Genomic DNA, 16248 nt, shown 5'->3' on the forward strand with positions numbered 1-16248 from the left:
CTCCTTTCTGAGGAAAAACAAGTATTCTGAGTATTGCGCTGCAATACATGTCCCCTACCAAAGTTCAAAGTGCCATAACTTTGTCAAAAATGATCGAATATGCAAATTTATGCACGGTTGATGCTGGTTTTCAAACTTGATCCGAGGTATGCTGAGACACGTGTGTCACGCCTCGCCTCGTTGATAAGCCCGCAAGGTCGCTCCGTGGAGCGGCCTGCACGTGTTGCACTGTGTGAATTATATAAATTATTACCAACTCACTGTCTGAGGTACTAGCGATTCAAGAGATATCCATTTTTATAATATTTTCGTTTAATTAACGATATCTGCCAAACCACGTGCCCTATCGCAAATTCCAAAAGGACATTTTAGTAGTCTGACATGCTGAACAGATTTGTGAAGTTTCCCCTCGATTGGATCAAAAATGAGGGAGGGCTCAGTTTTAAAGGTTCATGCTTAAAAACGTCATAACTGAAACCATCAGTAATTTATTATATTTTCTGGTTCACGATCAATGATCGATGTGTATATATATATGTTGCTCAGCTTGGCTCCGCCCCTCAGGAAAGCGCGCGCTGTGTCGCGCTGTTGACGTTCGCGAGACGAGGCCGAGGACGCGCAGTGCGGCTTGAGGAGAACTCGAGAATAAACGAGATATCCATTTAAAAAAAATATTTTCGTTTAATTAACGATATCTGCCAAACCACGTGCCCCATCGCAAATTCCAAAAGGACATTTTAGTGCTGAACAGATCTGTGAGGTTTCCCCTCGATTGGATCAAAAATGAGGGAGGAGCTCGGTTTTAAAGGTTCATGCTTAAAAACGTCATAACTCTGAAACCATGTGATGCATGACGTCATGCTCGCTGACTTTTTTGTTCGTCATGGGTATGCGATTCTGCCTGAAAAGTTTGGCCTCGATCTGTTGAGCCGTTGCAGAGAAAAAGGGGTTTTCGTGTTTTCACGAAAAACAATATGGCGACCGAACCACGTGACCTGTGACGTCATAAATACCACTAAAATATTCTACAGACCGAGTCAATCATATGGTGAAAATTTGATCTCAATCGGTCCTATTATTGCAGAGAAATTGGTTTTTAAAGGAAATTAAAACTTAAAATGGCACTGGGTTAAGGATCATCAGAATTATCAGAATTACCAACGTTCAAAGTGCCATAACTTTGTCAAAAATGATCGAAACGTCGTGAAGTTCGAACTTGACCTGTTACTTATCATGAGGAAACGATGTACCAAGTTTGAAATCATTAGCATTAAGCGTTTAGAAAAAAAGTCCGGAAAACTGTTCTTTGCGTGACAGACTGACGGACTGACAGACTGACAGACTGACGGACGGAGGGATGGCGTGCAAACCTATAGTCCCCTCCGGTGTACACCGGTAGGGGACTAATAATTGGATGACTTCCTTCTGGATACGAGGCCAGACTTGTTGCATGTCAAACGGATTTTTCAATGTTTTTATCCGTTTAAAAAATAGCTTAATGTATGTGTAAACAAAACTTGTAATCAGTAGATTCTGTTCCTTGTAATGACTTGTAATCAAACAGTAGATACTGTCGAGTTATATTCCCTTCCAAAACAAAACTTGTAATCGAGTCAAACTTGTAAACAAAACTTGTAATCAGTAGATTTTGTTCCTTGTATCTTTCCATTTTCAAATAGGCAATTGCGCTTTGGATTTCCAATAGGGATTATCAGGGACTTTCTGAAAACAGGTCTTGTGCCCATATGAGTAACCAGTAACCAGCCACCCACGCCACAAACACTGTCCTCCCACCAACCACAGTTAAATGTGTGGAATACTTTTGATTACGCTTCTAAATGTAAAATATTGGGCAAATTCCGGTTTGGAACAGAGAACAGACGTTTTTGCTGCTGTTATTGATAAAAACAATTCCCAGAATAATTTTATATACTACTGGTATATAGTTATATATACTGGTATATGCAATTTTTAAGCAAATTGAATAGTTGCCAACTCTACGCTTTTGGCAGGCGATAGTCTACCACTGTTTGTATACTTGAGCAGCCCACCAATTGTATTGTCCAATAATATTGAAAAATATTACTTTCACAAAAGAATGTAACTATAACCCCAACTCCCTCCACCCCCCTCAGTCGCTTCGTTCCCTCACACAACAGATCCTTTCAGTCCTATCCTACTTCTTTTTTTTCTCTCAATGTTTGCAACTATGAAGATCTTGGGGGTGTGATAGCCATGTCATTTCCATCTCTTTTCTCACTATTAAATGTGTAACTTTATTGAAAAAGACAAACTGGATTATTATTATTTTTATACACAACGAGCTGGTGACCAGGGGCAGGGGGTTGAAATAAGACTAGAGAAGGATGATTGGAGAGCAAAATGAGGGCAATGGGAGAGTGGGAAGAGAAGTGGGAGGAGTGCGGAGAGAAGTGGGGGGGGAGTGTGGAGAGAAGTGGGGGGAGTGCGGAGAGAAGTGGGGGGAGTGTGGAGAGAAGTGGGAGGAGTGGGTAGAGAAGTGAGAGGAGTGGGGAGAGAAGTGGGAAGAATGGGGAGAGAAGTGAGAAGAGAGGGGCAAGAGAGGGGGAAGAGAGGAGGAAGGCAGTGAGACGAGGAGAGGGGGGAGCTGTGGGAGGAGAGGGGGAAAGCAGCGGGAAGAGGATCGGGAGGCGTGCGGAGAGGAGTGGGAGGAGTGCGGAGAGGAGTGGGAGGAGTGCGGAGAGGAGTGGGAGGAGTGTGGAGAGGAGTGGGAGGAGTGCGGAGAGGAGTGAGAAGAGTGCGGATAGGAGTGAGAAGAGTGCGGAGAGAAGTGAGGAGTGGGGAGAGAAGTGGGAGGAGTGGGGGAAAGCAGTGGGAAGAGTGTAGAGAAGTGGGAGGAGTGGGGAGAGGAGTGGGAAGAGTGCGGAGAGAAGTGGGAGGAGTGCGGAGAGAAGTGGGAGGAATGCAGTGAGAAGTGGGAGGAGTGCAGAGAGAAGTGGGAGGAGTGCAGAGAGAAGTGGGAGGAGTGCAGAGAGATGTGGGAAGAGAGGTGGAAGAGAGGAGGAAGAGAGGGGGAAGGCAGTGAGATGAGTGGGGGGAGGTGTGGGAGGAGAGGGGAAATCAGTGGGAGGAGTGCGGAGAGGAGTGAGAGGAGTGCGGAGAGAAGTCGGAGGAGTGCGGAGAGAAGTCGGAGGAGTGGGCAAGAGAGGGGCAAGAAGACAGAAGAGGAGAGAGAAGTGGAAGGAGTGGGGGAGAGAAGAGGGAGGAGTGGGGGAGAGAAGAGGGAGGAGTGGGGGAGAGAAGAGGGAGGAGTGGGGGAGAGAAGAGGGAGGAGTGGGGGAGAGAAGAGGGAGGAGTGGGGGAGAGAAGAGGGAGGAGTGGGGGAGAGAAGAGGGAGGAGTGGGGGAGAGAAGAGGGAGGAGTGGGGGAGAGAAGAGGGAGGAGTGGGGCGGGAAGAGGGAGGAGTGGGGCGGGAAGAGGGAGGAGTGGGGCGGGAAGAGGGAGGAGTGGGGCGGGAAGAGGGAGGAGTGGGGCGGGAAGAGGGAGGAGTGGGGCGGGAAGAGGGAGGAGTGGGGAGAGAAGAGGAAGGAGTGGGGAGAGAAGTGGGAGGAGTGGGGAGAGAAGTGGGAGGAGTGCGGAGAGATGTGGGAAGAGAGGGGAGAGAAGAGGGAGGAGTGGGGAGAGAAGTGGGAGGAGTGGGGAGAGAAGAGGGAGGAGAGGCGAGATAAGTGGGAGGAGTGGGGAGATAAGTGGGAGGAGTGGGGAGAGAAGAGGGAGGAGAGGCGAGAGAAGTGGGAGGAGTGGGAAGAGAAGTGGGAGGAGTGGGGAGAGAAGAGGGAGGAGAGGCGAGAGAAGTGGGAGGAGTGTGGAAAGAAAGTTGGTTAAAAATTGCTATAATAGTATATCCACAAGTTTATTTGATTATATGGCTCATTCAGTGAAAAAGACAAATTCGATTGCAATACACCTTTCCATTTATACAGAAGCAAATGCCCATGTTTTATTTTATTTTATTGCAAATGCCCCAAATATTATTCCTATGCATTTTCGCCGAATCGAAAGACTATTTTCATGAAAACTTAAGATAAATGCAGATTCCTTTTGATGGTTGGGACTTAGGGGGGAGAGGGGTGTAGTCGTAGTGATTATACAGAGATCCGAGTAGATCTGCGCGAAACGCCATTAACCTTTCTTTGATCGAGATGAAGTAGCATCCCGATTAACTTGAAATGGGATTTCGTTTTATCGAGAAGACCTTCTCCTTCATGACACTTGCATTCGACAAAATGTTCAGCAACGGGATTTACAACAAATTACCTTTATTATAGATCAAGGAAATCTGGAAGGTAAACACACCAAGAATGACGTGCTAATTGTTAATGATGTACTGTACCTTCCTCACTGTAAATCCCATAGTGAATGCAAGCACGTACAGTATTATACTGTACACGTAAAACGCTCAAGTGAGGATCAAACACAATGAAAAATAATTAATTGGTTATTTACGAACATCGACTTCCTCCTTGAACGTATAATGTATATCTTCACACTTATTATTAAGTATTCATAATCAATGGCGTACCTGATGCAACATTTATTAACGCGAACTTAAAGGGCAATTTTAAATAAATTCTTACTCTTGTGTGTCGTCGCCGCCCATTGTGCCCGGAGGTCGACGCTCCCAATGATTCGTTTATATTTATTCCTTCAATCGGCATCTCATTCGTTCTTCACTTCACTTGTTTACTTCTTTACCGAACTCGTTCGACTGCGAATTTGCTTTATTGAAATCTCGAATATTGCTCAGGGAAAGTCCTTCCCCGAAGAAAATAATGATAATGTACTTATTACGTACGCAAGAATAACGAAATTAATTTATATACACACGAGAGTGGTCATTGGTTTTCACGGTCTTGTAGCATACCTGCCTGCTATGGGGCTTGAACATGAACTTACCTTTCACCAAGACCAGATGTGCTTGGGCCAAGGCGGAGATTACACATTCGTTATTATTATTGCCAGATTATACTCTTGTTGTTGATACTCTTGTTGTTGTTCTTGTATTATTGTTGTTAATATTATTAGCATTAATGAATATATACTTTGTAACAATGTTATCATTGTTTTTGTTTGTTCCGTAATTAGAATTAGACAATTTATTTTGTAATTAGAATGTCATGCCGTGGAAGGACCTATGTATTACTATCGTGTTGGGCGATTTGAGGATTCAACAACAGCGAAGGCTTAACTTTTTATTACAGCACAGAGCATACAAGTCATAACTTGGGTACAAAGCTGTGATGGACAGCTCACGACTTTACATACATTCCTTCCTCTGACTCAGCACTCAGCCCGCCAGACTCCTCCCCCATGTCACGTCACATCCTGTGACGTGTGTGTACATTATATCACGTCTCCCTTTCTTTGTACAAGTGCATTATACCACGCTAAGATCCTAAAAGAGAGCGGGAAATCCTTGTAAAATTTCAGGAAACCGAATGGATCCTTGGTTACCATGTTCAATTGGCTAATAGAATACCTAAAACCACCACCATTTCATCCAAATCTGTAATTTCAAAAAAATAATGAATTAAATCACTAATCGAATTGTGGTTGTGTGCTTCCCCTTCTCTCCCCATCTTGTCTTCCGCTCCCTCTTTTTGTATATTTTGTTTGTCTGGTTGATTTGTTTGTGAAATAAATGTTAGCTCTTTCACGAGACTCGATTCAGTATACAAAAAAAAATAAAAAAAAATAAAAAATTAAGTAATGAATCAATAAATTGATTTGTCAAAAACAAAATATACCGTTTTTGCCAAAGCACTTGCTCACTATTGTGCCGAAATTTCAACTCCCTAGCTCAAAGGATGGCTGAGCTATTGCCCGGACAAACAAACAAGCAAACAATCAAACAAACAAAAAAGGAACCAGAGTGAAAACTGAGTACTCCCTTTCAGCGTGCGTCATCGCCGGGCCCCGTTCGGAGCCCGGCAATGAAATCATGCAGCGCCTGGAGATGGCATAGGAAAGGAGCGGTGTACAATAATGATCATAAAATATTTTCTTAATCAATTGGCTAATAGCATGCCTAAACCACCACCGTTTCATCCCAATCTGTAACTTTCTGAAAAATAATTAAATAAGTCATTAAACGTGCTTTTTAAGCACGTGCTAAATAAGTCATGCTTTTTCTGGTCCTCATCAATGATCTCTCTGACTCTCTTGAAAATCCTCTCCATCTCTTTACTGATGACTCCACTCTCTGCCGCTCCATTCCTCATCCCTCAGATCGGCAGTCTGCAGCCTCGTCACTCTCTACGGACCTGGACAAAATCACAGACTGGGCAAACAAGTGGAACATGTCTTTCAATCCTGACAAACCTCACACTCTTACGATGTCTTTCCGAAAAGACCGACTGGACAACCCTCCCATCCACTTTCTGAATAATCCTCTCGAAGAAGTTCTGTCACTCAAGCTTTTGGGTCTCACTATCTGCCATGATCTTTCCTGGGAAAACCACATTTCAAATCTGGCCTCCAAAGCCAGTCGCAGACTGGGCATCCTCCGTCATGCGAAGTCCTTCCTTGGCACACCTGAAGTCCTTCCTCACCACATACAAGGCTTTCACCCGCAGCTCATTGGAATACTGCTCTCCCCTCTGGGCCGGTGCTCCTGCCTCACACCAAGCTCGTCTTGACGCTGTTGAAACCAAAGCGTTCAGAATCATTGGAATCTCCCGCGATGAAGCTAACCCTGCGGGCCTTTCACTCACTCACCGCAGGCAGGTTGGCGATCTTTCTGTCTTCTACCGACTCCTATCCGACCTAGCTCCCCCAGCTCTATCTGTGCTCTGTCCCTCAAATATTCCTACAGGTCGCACAAGATCTGCCAGTAATCCTCTTCTGGTGAAATTGCGAAAATCAAGACTCTCTGCTTACCTTCACTCCTTCATTTCTCTTTTCTCCCACCTCTGGAACAAACTCCCTCACTTTCTTCAATCCCACTCCTCCCTCCAGGTCTTTAAAACAGCTGTTCACCACCATCTCTTATCTTCCCCCATCCAAAACCTTGATCTTTTCTACCCTGTTAATTCACCCCAGATCCACTTTTTTTTCTTCTGAAATACCGACTTCTTCTATCCTGGAAGTTCTAGCAGTGTCCATGTGTTTTATACCCTTTACCACCCCCCTACCCCGCCTTTTCATGCCTCCTCCCCCCAAGCCCTTTCCCTCCCACGGATCTTCCGATGTCCCTGTTCTCAGCTGTTGTACTTGTGTGCTTCCCTCTCTCTCCCCATCTTGTCTCCCGCTCCCTTTATTGTATGTTTTGTGTATCTGTTTGTCCTTTTTTATGATTGATGTTAGCTCTTTCACGAGCCTCGATGTTGTATACAATTGTTTTTTAAATTAATTGTCATTAATCGAATAATTAAATAATTAATTGATTAAGTAATACATCAAAATTGCATTTATAGCTACATCATTTGGTCACTGTCATGTCCAAATATCAGCTTCAGAGCTCAAAAGGTGCCAGAGATATTGCCCATATGAGAATGAATGAATATGAATGAATGATCGTTTTAAGGCCATTTTTCCCCACTTGAGCAGGGGTTAGCCTGGCGGGCCCCATGACAATCATGGTTCCCTGTTTGCGGCAATGTTTTTATGGCCGGATGCCCTTCCTGACGCCCATATGAGAAAGAAAATAAATGACTAATAATGAAAATCTATATAATAATAGCGTAAGGACTCGACTTTGTTATCCCTTTTACGCCGCACCCAGTGACCCGATGCCCACGGCACTAATGGATTTACGATCTACGAACCGCACTCTTTGTTTATCACATACAGCCATACTCGAAAAATCTGAATTAGCCGACGTTGGGGCCCAAAAGCATCCGATTAACTGCCAATACGACGCCATCTTACGACGCCATCGTATTGGCGTCTGCTGGGCGAAGGCAAAGCAAGCCGTCCACTGATTGGACAGGCGAAGGCGAAAGCAAGCCGTCCACTGAGTGGACAATCTAGAGCATGCATTTGTGCCGGTGTCGGCGATCGTTGTTCATATACGCACTCTTCATTCTCATCTTTCTTCCTAACTCTTACTTGGACAAGCAAATCCCCTGTGCCATCCATAATGGTACACTCTATCCATACACCACATCCTCCCTTCCGTGGATGTTCCACGGGTTTCGGCTAGTAAATAAATAATAATCATAAAATAATTAAATTATTAGTCAATTGGCTAACAGCATACCTCAACCACCAGTGTTGCATCCGAATCTGTAACTTTAAAAAAAATTAATTTAACAATTAATTAATCGAATAATTAAATAATTAATAGATTAATTGATTAATCAATAAATCAAGAATAGCCTTTATAGCCAAATCAGTTGGTTACTGTCGTGTCAAAATATCAGCTTCCTAACGTGTCCAAATGTCAGCTTCCTAAAGGTGGCTGAGATATTGCCCAGGTGAGAAAGAAAATCAATAAGCAATTAATTAATCGATAATAATTACGTAATTAATTAACTAATTCATTAATCAAAAAATAGAAAAAGCCGTTTTTTCCAAAGCATGTGTTCATTCTTGTACCGAAATTTCAGCTTCCTAGCTCAAAGGGTGGCTGAGATATCGCCCGGACAAACAAACAGGAAAATGATAAATCACTCATGGAGCGACACATGGCAAAAGAGAAAAAGTAGAATGGCACTCAGTAGAGCATCCTTTTGACCTCAAAAATAATTGGTGGTTTTATTCAGTGACTTGATATGCAAATCGTCTTCCAATTTTAAGTTAATCGCATAAAAATTGACAATTTTAGAAATTTGGCCCATGTTGACCTTTTTGGCCTATGTTGATCTCAAAAATAGTTGGTGGTTGGTTTCACTAAGCTGATATGAAAATCCCATTCAAATTTCAAGTCAATCGGATGAAAATTGAGGATTTTTGAAGTTTGAAAAAAGTGGTTGACCTTTGGCCTATGTTGACCTTTTCATCTTTTCACCTCCAAAATATATAGGATTTTGTCGGACCACGAACTCCACCATTTGGTGAAGTTTCGTGAAGATCGGTTTAAAATTGTGACCTGCAGACAAGTATAATTGAGCGGACAGAAACAAACACACACACAAACTTGAACGGCACTCAGTAGAGATCATACCTCCGCCTGGTTGGCCATATCACACAATGGTGAACAATCACTTAAAAAAATTAATAATTCTCATATCCGAATCCATATTCAGATCTTCACCAAATTCGAATCGATTCTTCCTCGTCACACACACAGCCTGTCCAACACGTTTCGTCCAAATCCATCCATAACCTTTTGAGATATCCCACCATGTATCGTTTTTGGCCCTATTGCCCAATACTGAAGAATCACTTAAAAAATTAAATAAATCTCATATCCGAATCCATATTCAGATCATCACCAAAATCGAATCTATTTGTCCTTGTCAGACACCCAACCTCTCCACCAAGTTTCGTCCAAATCCGTCCGCAAGTTTTTGAGATATCCTGCTGTGTATCGTTTTTTGCCCGATCGGCTAATGGTGAAGAATCACTTTAAAATTTCTACTAGCCGGATCCGAATCCGGATCTTCACCAAAATCTCATCATTTCGTCCTTGTCACATACGCTACATCTCTGCAAAATTTCGTCCGAATCCGTCCACAAATTTTTGAGATATCGTGTTCACAAACGGACAGAGAGACAGACAGACAGAGAGGGGTGAAAACATAACCTCCATCCACCTTTGGTGGCGAAGGTAACAAACACAAAGAAACACACAAACCGGAGTGATCAACACACTTGTCAATAAATAAATAAAAATTGTCAAGTAACAAACAAGAAAGAAAGAAACCGGAGTGAAAACGGAGCACTTCCTTTCAGTGCGCGTCATCACTGGGCCCCCTTCAGTGCGCGTCATCACTGGGCCCCCTTCAGTGCGCGTCATCACTGCGCCCCCTTCAGTGCGCGTCATCACTGGGCCCCCTTCAGTGCACGTCATCACTGGGCCCCCTTCAGTGCGCGTCATCACTGGGCCCCCTTCAGTGCGCGTCATCACTGGGCCCCCTTCAGTGCGCGTCATCACTGGGCCCCCTTCAGCGCGCGTCATCACTGGGCCCCCTTTGGTGCGCGTCATCACAGGGCCCCCTTTGGTGTGCGTCATCACTGGGCCCCCTTCAATGCACGTCATCACTGGGCCCCCTTCAGTGCGCGTCATCACTTGGGCCCCTTCAGTGTGCGTCATCACTGGGCCCCCTTCAGTGCTCGTCATCACTGGGCCCCCTTCAGTGCGAGTCATCACTGGGCCCCCTTCAGTGCATGTCATCACTGGGCCCCCTTCAATGCGCGTCATCACTGGGCCCCCTTCAGTGCGCGTCATCACTTGGCCCCCTTCAGTGCGCGTCATCACTGGGCCCTCTTCAGTGCGCGTCATCACTGGGCCCCCTTCAGTGCGCGTCATCACTGGGCCCCCTTCAGTGCGCGTCATCACTGGGCCCCTTTCAATGCGCGTCATCACTGGGCCCCCTTCAGTGCTCGTCATCACTGGGCCCCTTTCAATGCGCGTCATCACTGGGCCCCCTTCAGTGCCCGGCGATACGTCATGCAGCGCGTGGAGATGAAAAAGAAAGGAGCGGTGTACAACAACATTTACGATATGGAATGGGGTTTCTGTCATTGTGTAGTCTGAGTTCTGCGAAAATATCCGTCCGTGCAGGGTTATCGGAGTATGGCAAAATAAGGCAATTTATAGCAGTGGTTGTGGTCACGTGATGTATTCAAATACCACATGGTTTTCCGTTTCAGTGAAATGCAGGACGCTGTTATTTGTTGTGGGTTTTTGAAAAGGTTAGACTAAGCCTCATGTAACTTAGGACCTTGCAAGGGAATGCATTGTGGAAAGGAGGCTCTGTATAATCATGACACAAAATCTGTTAAATCATTGTGTGAGAGAGCAACCTGTGACTGACGAATGTGGAAAATCTGCCCCCATATTACCTATTACCTCTACCACAATACCAGAATTATATATATACTAGGGCATGCCCGTACTATATATATATATCTAAAATTATATCCCCCCCCTCTATTTACATGAAATGGTTTGGTCCAAAGCGAACGGCTTGCGAGTACGGTGACAATCCCCCCCCCCCCCTCTATTTACATGAAATGGTTTGGTCCAAAGCGAACGGCTTGCGAGTACGGTGACAATCCCCCCCCTCTATTTACATGAAATGGTTTGGTCCAAAGCGAACGGCTTGCGGAGTTTGGTAAAGAAATCGCCATAGCGTGCACAAACGCGCAGGAAAGCGAAAGAATCGCAAATTAGTTTTAATTAGTTTTAAAACATAGTTTAACGCCAACATAGCGGCAACATAGTTTGCCAACGTGAAATAAATGAATACGCTCTCAAATGTGCCGTCCGAGGCAGAGTCTGTTCGCCACGTTCGGCACACGTGATAACTCGCTGCTCTCTGATTGGTTGAATCGTTTTTTGGACATAGCTCGGTAACTACTTGTCCGATTAATATGAAACCTTGAAAAGGCACATCCTCGGGTCCCCAGCAATATACCTGGCAAGTTTCAAGTATATCGGACCCGTGGTTGTCGAGAAACAGCGGTCACAGACAAACACACAGACATACACACATACACACACACACACACACACACACACACACACACACACAGAGATTACTGGAATTATAGATATATATATATATATATATATATATATATATATATATATATATATATATATATATATATATATATATATATATATATATATGAAGGAGCTGGGGCTCCCACGTCGATCGGAAGAATGGACGCGACAAAAAGCTGGAATTCATCCGAGTTGCTTTATTCAAACCAAACACTCAGGCACTCTGAAAAGCCCGTTTATCGGGCAGCAATATATATACATATTATCCCGGAGCGTTTGCCCAGGAAAGGCGAGAGGGGGCGTGGCCCAGCGTCCTGGCTGCGGCCTGGCAAGTTGAGGGCGAGCCTGCCCGGGCGTCCTGGACGAGCCCGGCATGGTGATCGCTCCGCGTCCTTGATAGGTGCAAGGCGATTGTGAAAACCCAGCGGTAGCCGCTACACACGTCCCCCCAGAATCGACTTGCACCGGCAGGGTCAATTTGAGGGGGGTCCTGATGACCCGGCCAAAGCGACCCCTGGCGGGTCGTGGGAGGGGGTCCGGTGTGGTGGTGGGCGGTCGAGTGGGGGGCACCGTGGACGGGGGGCGGCCTCGCCGCGGCGGAAGGGCCACCCGTGGTGGGTGGTCGACGTCCACGTGCGCCGGCTTGAGGCGGTCCACCGCAATCCGGTCCGACCTGCCGCCGATGTCGATGACGAACGACTTGTCGTCCCGTCGCAGCACCCGGAAGGGCCCGTCGTACGGCGGCCGGAGTGGCCCCCGATGTGCGTCGTGACGCACAAAAACATACTCCGCTGTGCGAAGTGCTGGGGGGACGTAGGACTGGGGGTCACCGTGGTGGGATGTTGGCACGGGGGCAAACCGTCGGGCGGCCTCCTGGAGGTCCGAGCGCTGGTGAGCTGCGGACCAGGGACTGGTAGCGTCGGGCACGAATTCGCCCGGGACGCGTAGCGCCTGGCCATAGACAAGCTCGGCGGTGGATGCCTGGAGGTCCTCCTTGGGGGCCGTGCGGAGGCCCAAAAGGACCCACGGCAGCCGGTCGGCCCAACCGCCGTCTTGAAGGCCGGCCATGAGCGCGGCCTTCATGGAGCGGTGGAATCGCTCGCACAACCCGTTTGCTTGGGGGTGGTAGGCCGTAGTACGGTGGAGCTTGACCCCCAGGTTGCGGGCGACCGCGCCCCACAGCTCGGAGGTGAACTGTGGTCCGCGGTCTGACGAGATGTCCGCCGGTGCGCCGAAGCGGGCGACCCAGGTGGCGATGAAAGCCTGCGCCACGTCGGCGGTGGTGGTGGAGACGAGGGGAACGGCCTCCGGCCACCTGGTGGTCCTGTCCACCATGGTGAGCAGGTGTGTGAACCCCCATGACGGGGGGAGGGGGCCCACCAGATCCACGTTGACGTGGTCGAAACGTCGTTCGGGCACGGTGAAAGGTGCCAGCGGGGCCTGGGTGTGTCGGTGGACCTTGGCCCGTTGGCAGGCCGTGCAGGTGCTGGTCCAATCGCGGACGTCCCGACGAAGGCCGTGCCAGACGAATCGCGCCGACACCAGCTTCTGGGAAGCTTTCCGGCCCGGGTGGGAAAGGCCGTGGAGGGAGGCGAAGATGCGGCGTTGCCAGGTGACGGGCACGATGGGGCGAGGCTGGCCTTGGGAGACGTCGCAGAGCAGGACAGTGTCCGCGAAGGGGATGTCGGCCAGGCGGAGGCCCGTGTCCGCCGCCCGGAGGGCTTGCACCGTGGTGTCGGTGGTTTGGTCCGCCGCCATAAGCGCAAAGTCCACGCCCAGGTGGACCGCGTACGCGCTGGCCCGGGAAAGACAGTCGGCCACGGCGTTGTTTTTGCCGGCGACGTGCCGGATGTCCATGGTAAACTCCGACACGGCGGAGAGGTGGCGCTGTTGGCGGGCCGACCACGGCTCCGTGACCTTGGCCATGGCGTAAACCAACGGCTTGTGGTCGACGAACGCCGTGAAAGGTCGGCCCCCCAGGAGGTGGCGTAAATGGCGGACGGCCAGGTGTAGACCGAGGAGCTCCCGGTCAAACGTGCTGTATTTGAGCTCGTTCGGCCGGAGCTGCCGGCTGAAAAAAGCGAGTGGCTGCCAAACCCCGTTCACCCATTGCTCATGTACGGCGCCCACCGCGTAGTCGGAGGCATCCGTGGTGAGGGCGATGGGAGCGTTGAGCACCGGGTGAGCGAGCAGTGTTGCGTCGGCGAGGGCCCGCTTTGAGCTTTGAAAGCCCGCATCCATTGCTGCGGACCAGGCGATGTCGTGCTTGGCCGGCTTGCCCCGGAGGGCTTCGTAGAGGGGCCGCATGAGTTGAGCAGCGCGGGGCACGAAGCGGTGATAAAAATTCACCATTCCCAGGAATTCCTGCAGGGCCTTTATGGTGCGGGGACGCGGGAACGTGGTGATGGCCTCGACCTTGGTTGGCAGCGGCACGGCCCCGTTCTTGGTGATGTGGTGGCCCAAAAAATCAACGGCCGTCGTGCCGAAGTGGCATTTGGCCGGGTTGACGATGATGCCGTGCTCGCTGAGGCGCCCGAACAGTGTTCGGAGGTGGAGGAGGTGCTCGGCCCGGGACGTGCTGGCGACGAGGATGTCATCCAGGTAAACGAAAAGGAACGGCAGGTCACGCAGCACGCCGTCCATCAAGCGCTGGAACGCCTGAGCCACGTTCTTGAGACCAAACGGCATCCGCAAGAATTCGAATAAGCCGAACGGCGTGATGACTACCGTTTTAGGGACGTCGGCCGCCCTGACAGGTACCTGGTGATATCCCCGTATGAGATCAATTTTCGAAAAAATGACCCGTCCCGCCAGATGGGCGGAGAAGTCTTGGATATGCGGGATCGGGTACCTGTCGGGGGTGGTAGCGTCATTGAGACGGCGGTAGTCGCCACACGGGCGCCATCCACCCCCCGGCTTTGGCACGATGTGCAGTGGCGAGGCCCACGCGCTATCGGAGCGCCGCACGATGCCGACGTGCTCCAACGCGTCGAATTCGGCCTTCGCCACGGCGAGCTTGGCTGGGTCGAGGCGGCGGGCCCTGGCGTAGACCGGCGGGCCCGTGGTTGGTATGTGGTGCTCGATCCCATGCCGTACTGCGACGGCCGAAAACGTCGGCCGCGTGAGGGCCGGGAACTCCGTGAGCAGGCGAGCAAACTCGTTCGCCGCCGGGACGGCGCATGCCAGCTCGGTCGGCGCGGAGCTGCTCAATGTGCATACCAGGGAGCTGAAGGTTTCGGCGTTGATTAAACGCCGCCTTTGGACGTCCACCAGCAGTCCGTGTGCGCAGAGGAAGTCGGCGCCTAGCAGAGCCATGGGCACGTTTGCGGTTACAAACGTCCAAGCAAAGCGTTGGCCGCCGAAGCAGAGGGTGACGTTGCGCGGGCCGAAGGTGCGGATGGTCGATCCGTTGGCCGCAACCAAGGAGGGGCCGCAAACCGCGGATTGCCTGTCCTGGTCAGAGGCGGGTATGATGCTCAGTTGGGCGCCGGTGTCGCACAGGAAGTGCCGTCCGGACGCTTTATCCGTGATGAACAGTAAGTTGCCCGTGTGGCCGGCGCTCATGGCTGGTAATGAACGCCGGCCCGGCCGTTTCCCGGCCTGCCGAAGGTGCACGGGGGTCGGCATGTCCGGGCCTTCTGTCCGAACCTGGCATGATAGTAACACCACGCTTGGTCAGGTGGAGGCCCCGGTCGTCGTGCTGGAGGTGGTCGGCTCGGTGTAGCGGCCGCCAATTGCGTCGGCAGTTCGGTCGTCGACCGTGCCGGGTGCTCGGGCGCCATGGGTGTTGCGTCGGACGGCGGTGGGTCCCATGTCGCCGCTGCGATGCGCTGACCTGCGGCGGAGATCTTGTCGGCTTCTCTGGCAAGGGCCCGGGGATCTGTGATCGTCGTGCTTGCCAGGGCGAGGCGTACCGGGTTAGGCAGCTGACGGAAGAACAGCTCCCGGAACAGGAATGCCGGAGAGTGCTCGCCGAGCAGTGAAAGCATGTAGTCCATTCGCTCGGAAGGGCGCGTGTCGCCGAGCTCGGGCAGGTCGAGCAGGCGCCGTGCGCGTTCCGCCGATGGGAGGGCGAAAGCGTCGAGGAGAAGCTTCTCAATCGCGCCGTATTTGTCAGCGGCTGGCGGGCTCTCGAGGAGGCTCAGGGCGCGGGCCGCGGTGGCCGAACCGAGCGCTGCTACCACATGGTGGAAGCAGGTGTCGTCGGCCGTGATGCCTCGCAGGGCGAACAGGGAATCCGCCTGTGCGAACCAAACCGCCGCGTGAGCCTCCCAGAAGGTAGGCAGTTTAAGGGCGACTGCCGTGTCCATGTCGGTAGGTCACCAATGAAGGAGCTGGGGCTCCCACGTCGATCGGAAGAATGGACGCAACAAAAAGCTGGAATTCATCCGAGTTGCTTTATTCAAACCAAACACTCAGGCACTCTGAAAAGCCCGTTTATCGGGCAGCAATATATATACATATTATCCCGGAGCGTTTGCCCAGGAAAGGCGAGAGGGGGCGTGGCCCAGCGTCCTGGCTGCGGCCTGGCAAGTTGAGGGCGAGCCTGCCCGGGCATGCCCGGGCATGCCCGGGCGTCCCGACCGAGGCCT

The 16248-nt window shown here is 50.0% G+C and overlaps 1 protein-coding gene across 6 annotated transcripts in view; it reads right to left on the bottom strand.

The window, feature by feature from the left end:
* The window catches only part of LOC137421724 ((Lyso)-N-acylphosphatidylethanolamine lipase), a 62178-nt gene extending 57480 nt beyond the window's left edge, over positions 1-4698 (bottom strand). The window contains exon 1 of one of the 6 annotated variants that reach the window (XM_078773387.1): positions 4617-4698. Coding sequence is in view for 2 of the 6 variants with exons in the window: in XM_078773385.1 (XP_078629511.1) it covers positions 4617-4639 (23 nt within the window). In the remaining 4 variants the exon portion in view is untranslated. The remainder of the gene's footprint in view (positions 1-4616) is intronic. The other 5 variants (XM_078773386.1, XM_078773385.1, XM_078773388.1 and 2 more) reach the window with 5 other exon arrangements.
* Between the last annotated feature and the right edge of the window lie 11550 nt (positions 4699-16248).

Source organism: Myxine glutinosa, chromosome 2, assembly GCF_964187855.1.
Source record: "Myxine glutinosa chromosome 2, kmMyxGlut1.1, whole genome shotgun sequence".
Taxonomy (NCBI): Eukaryota; Metazoa; Chordata; class Myxini; order Myxiniformes; family Myxinidae; genus Myxine; species Myxine glutinosa.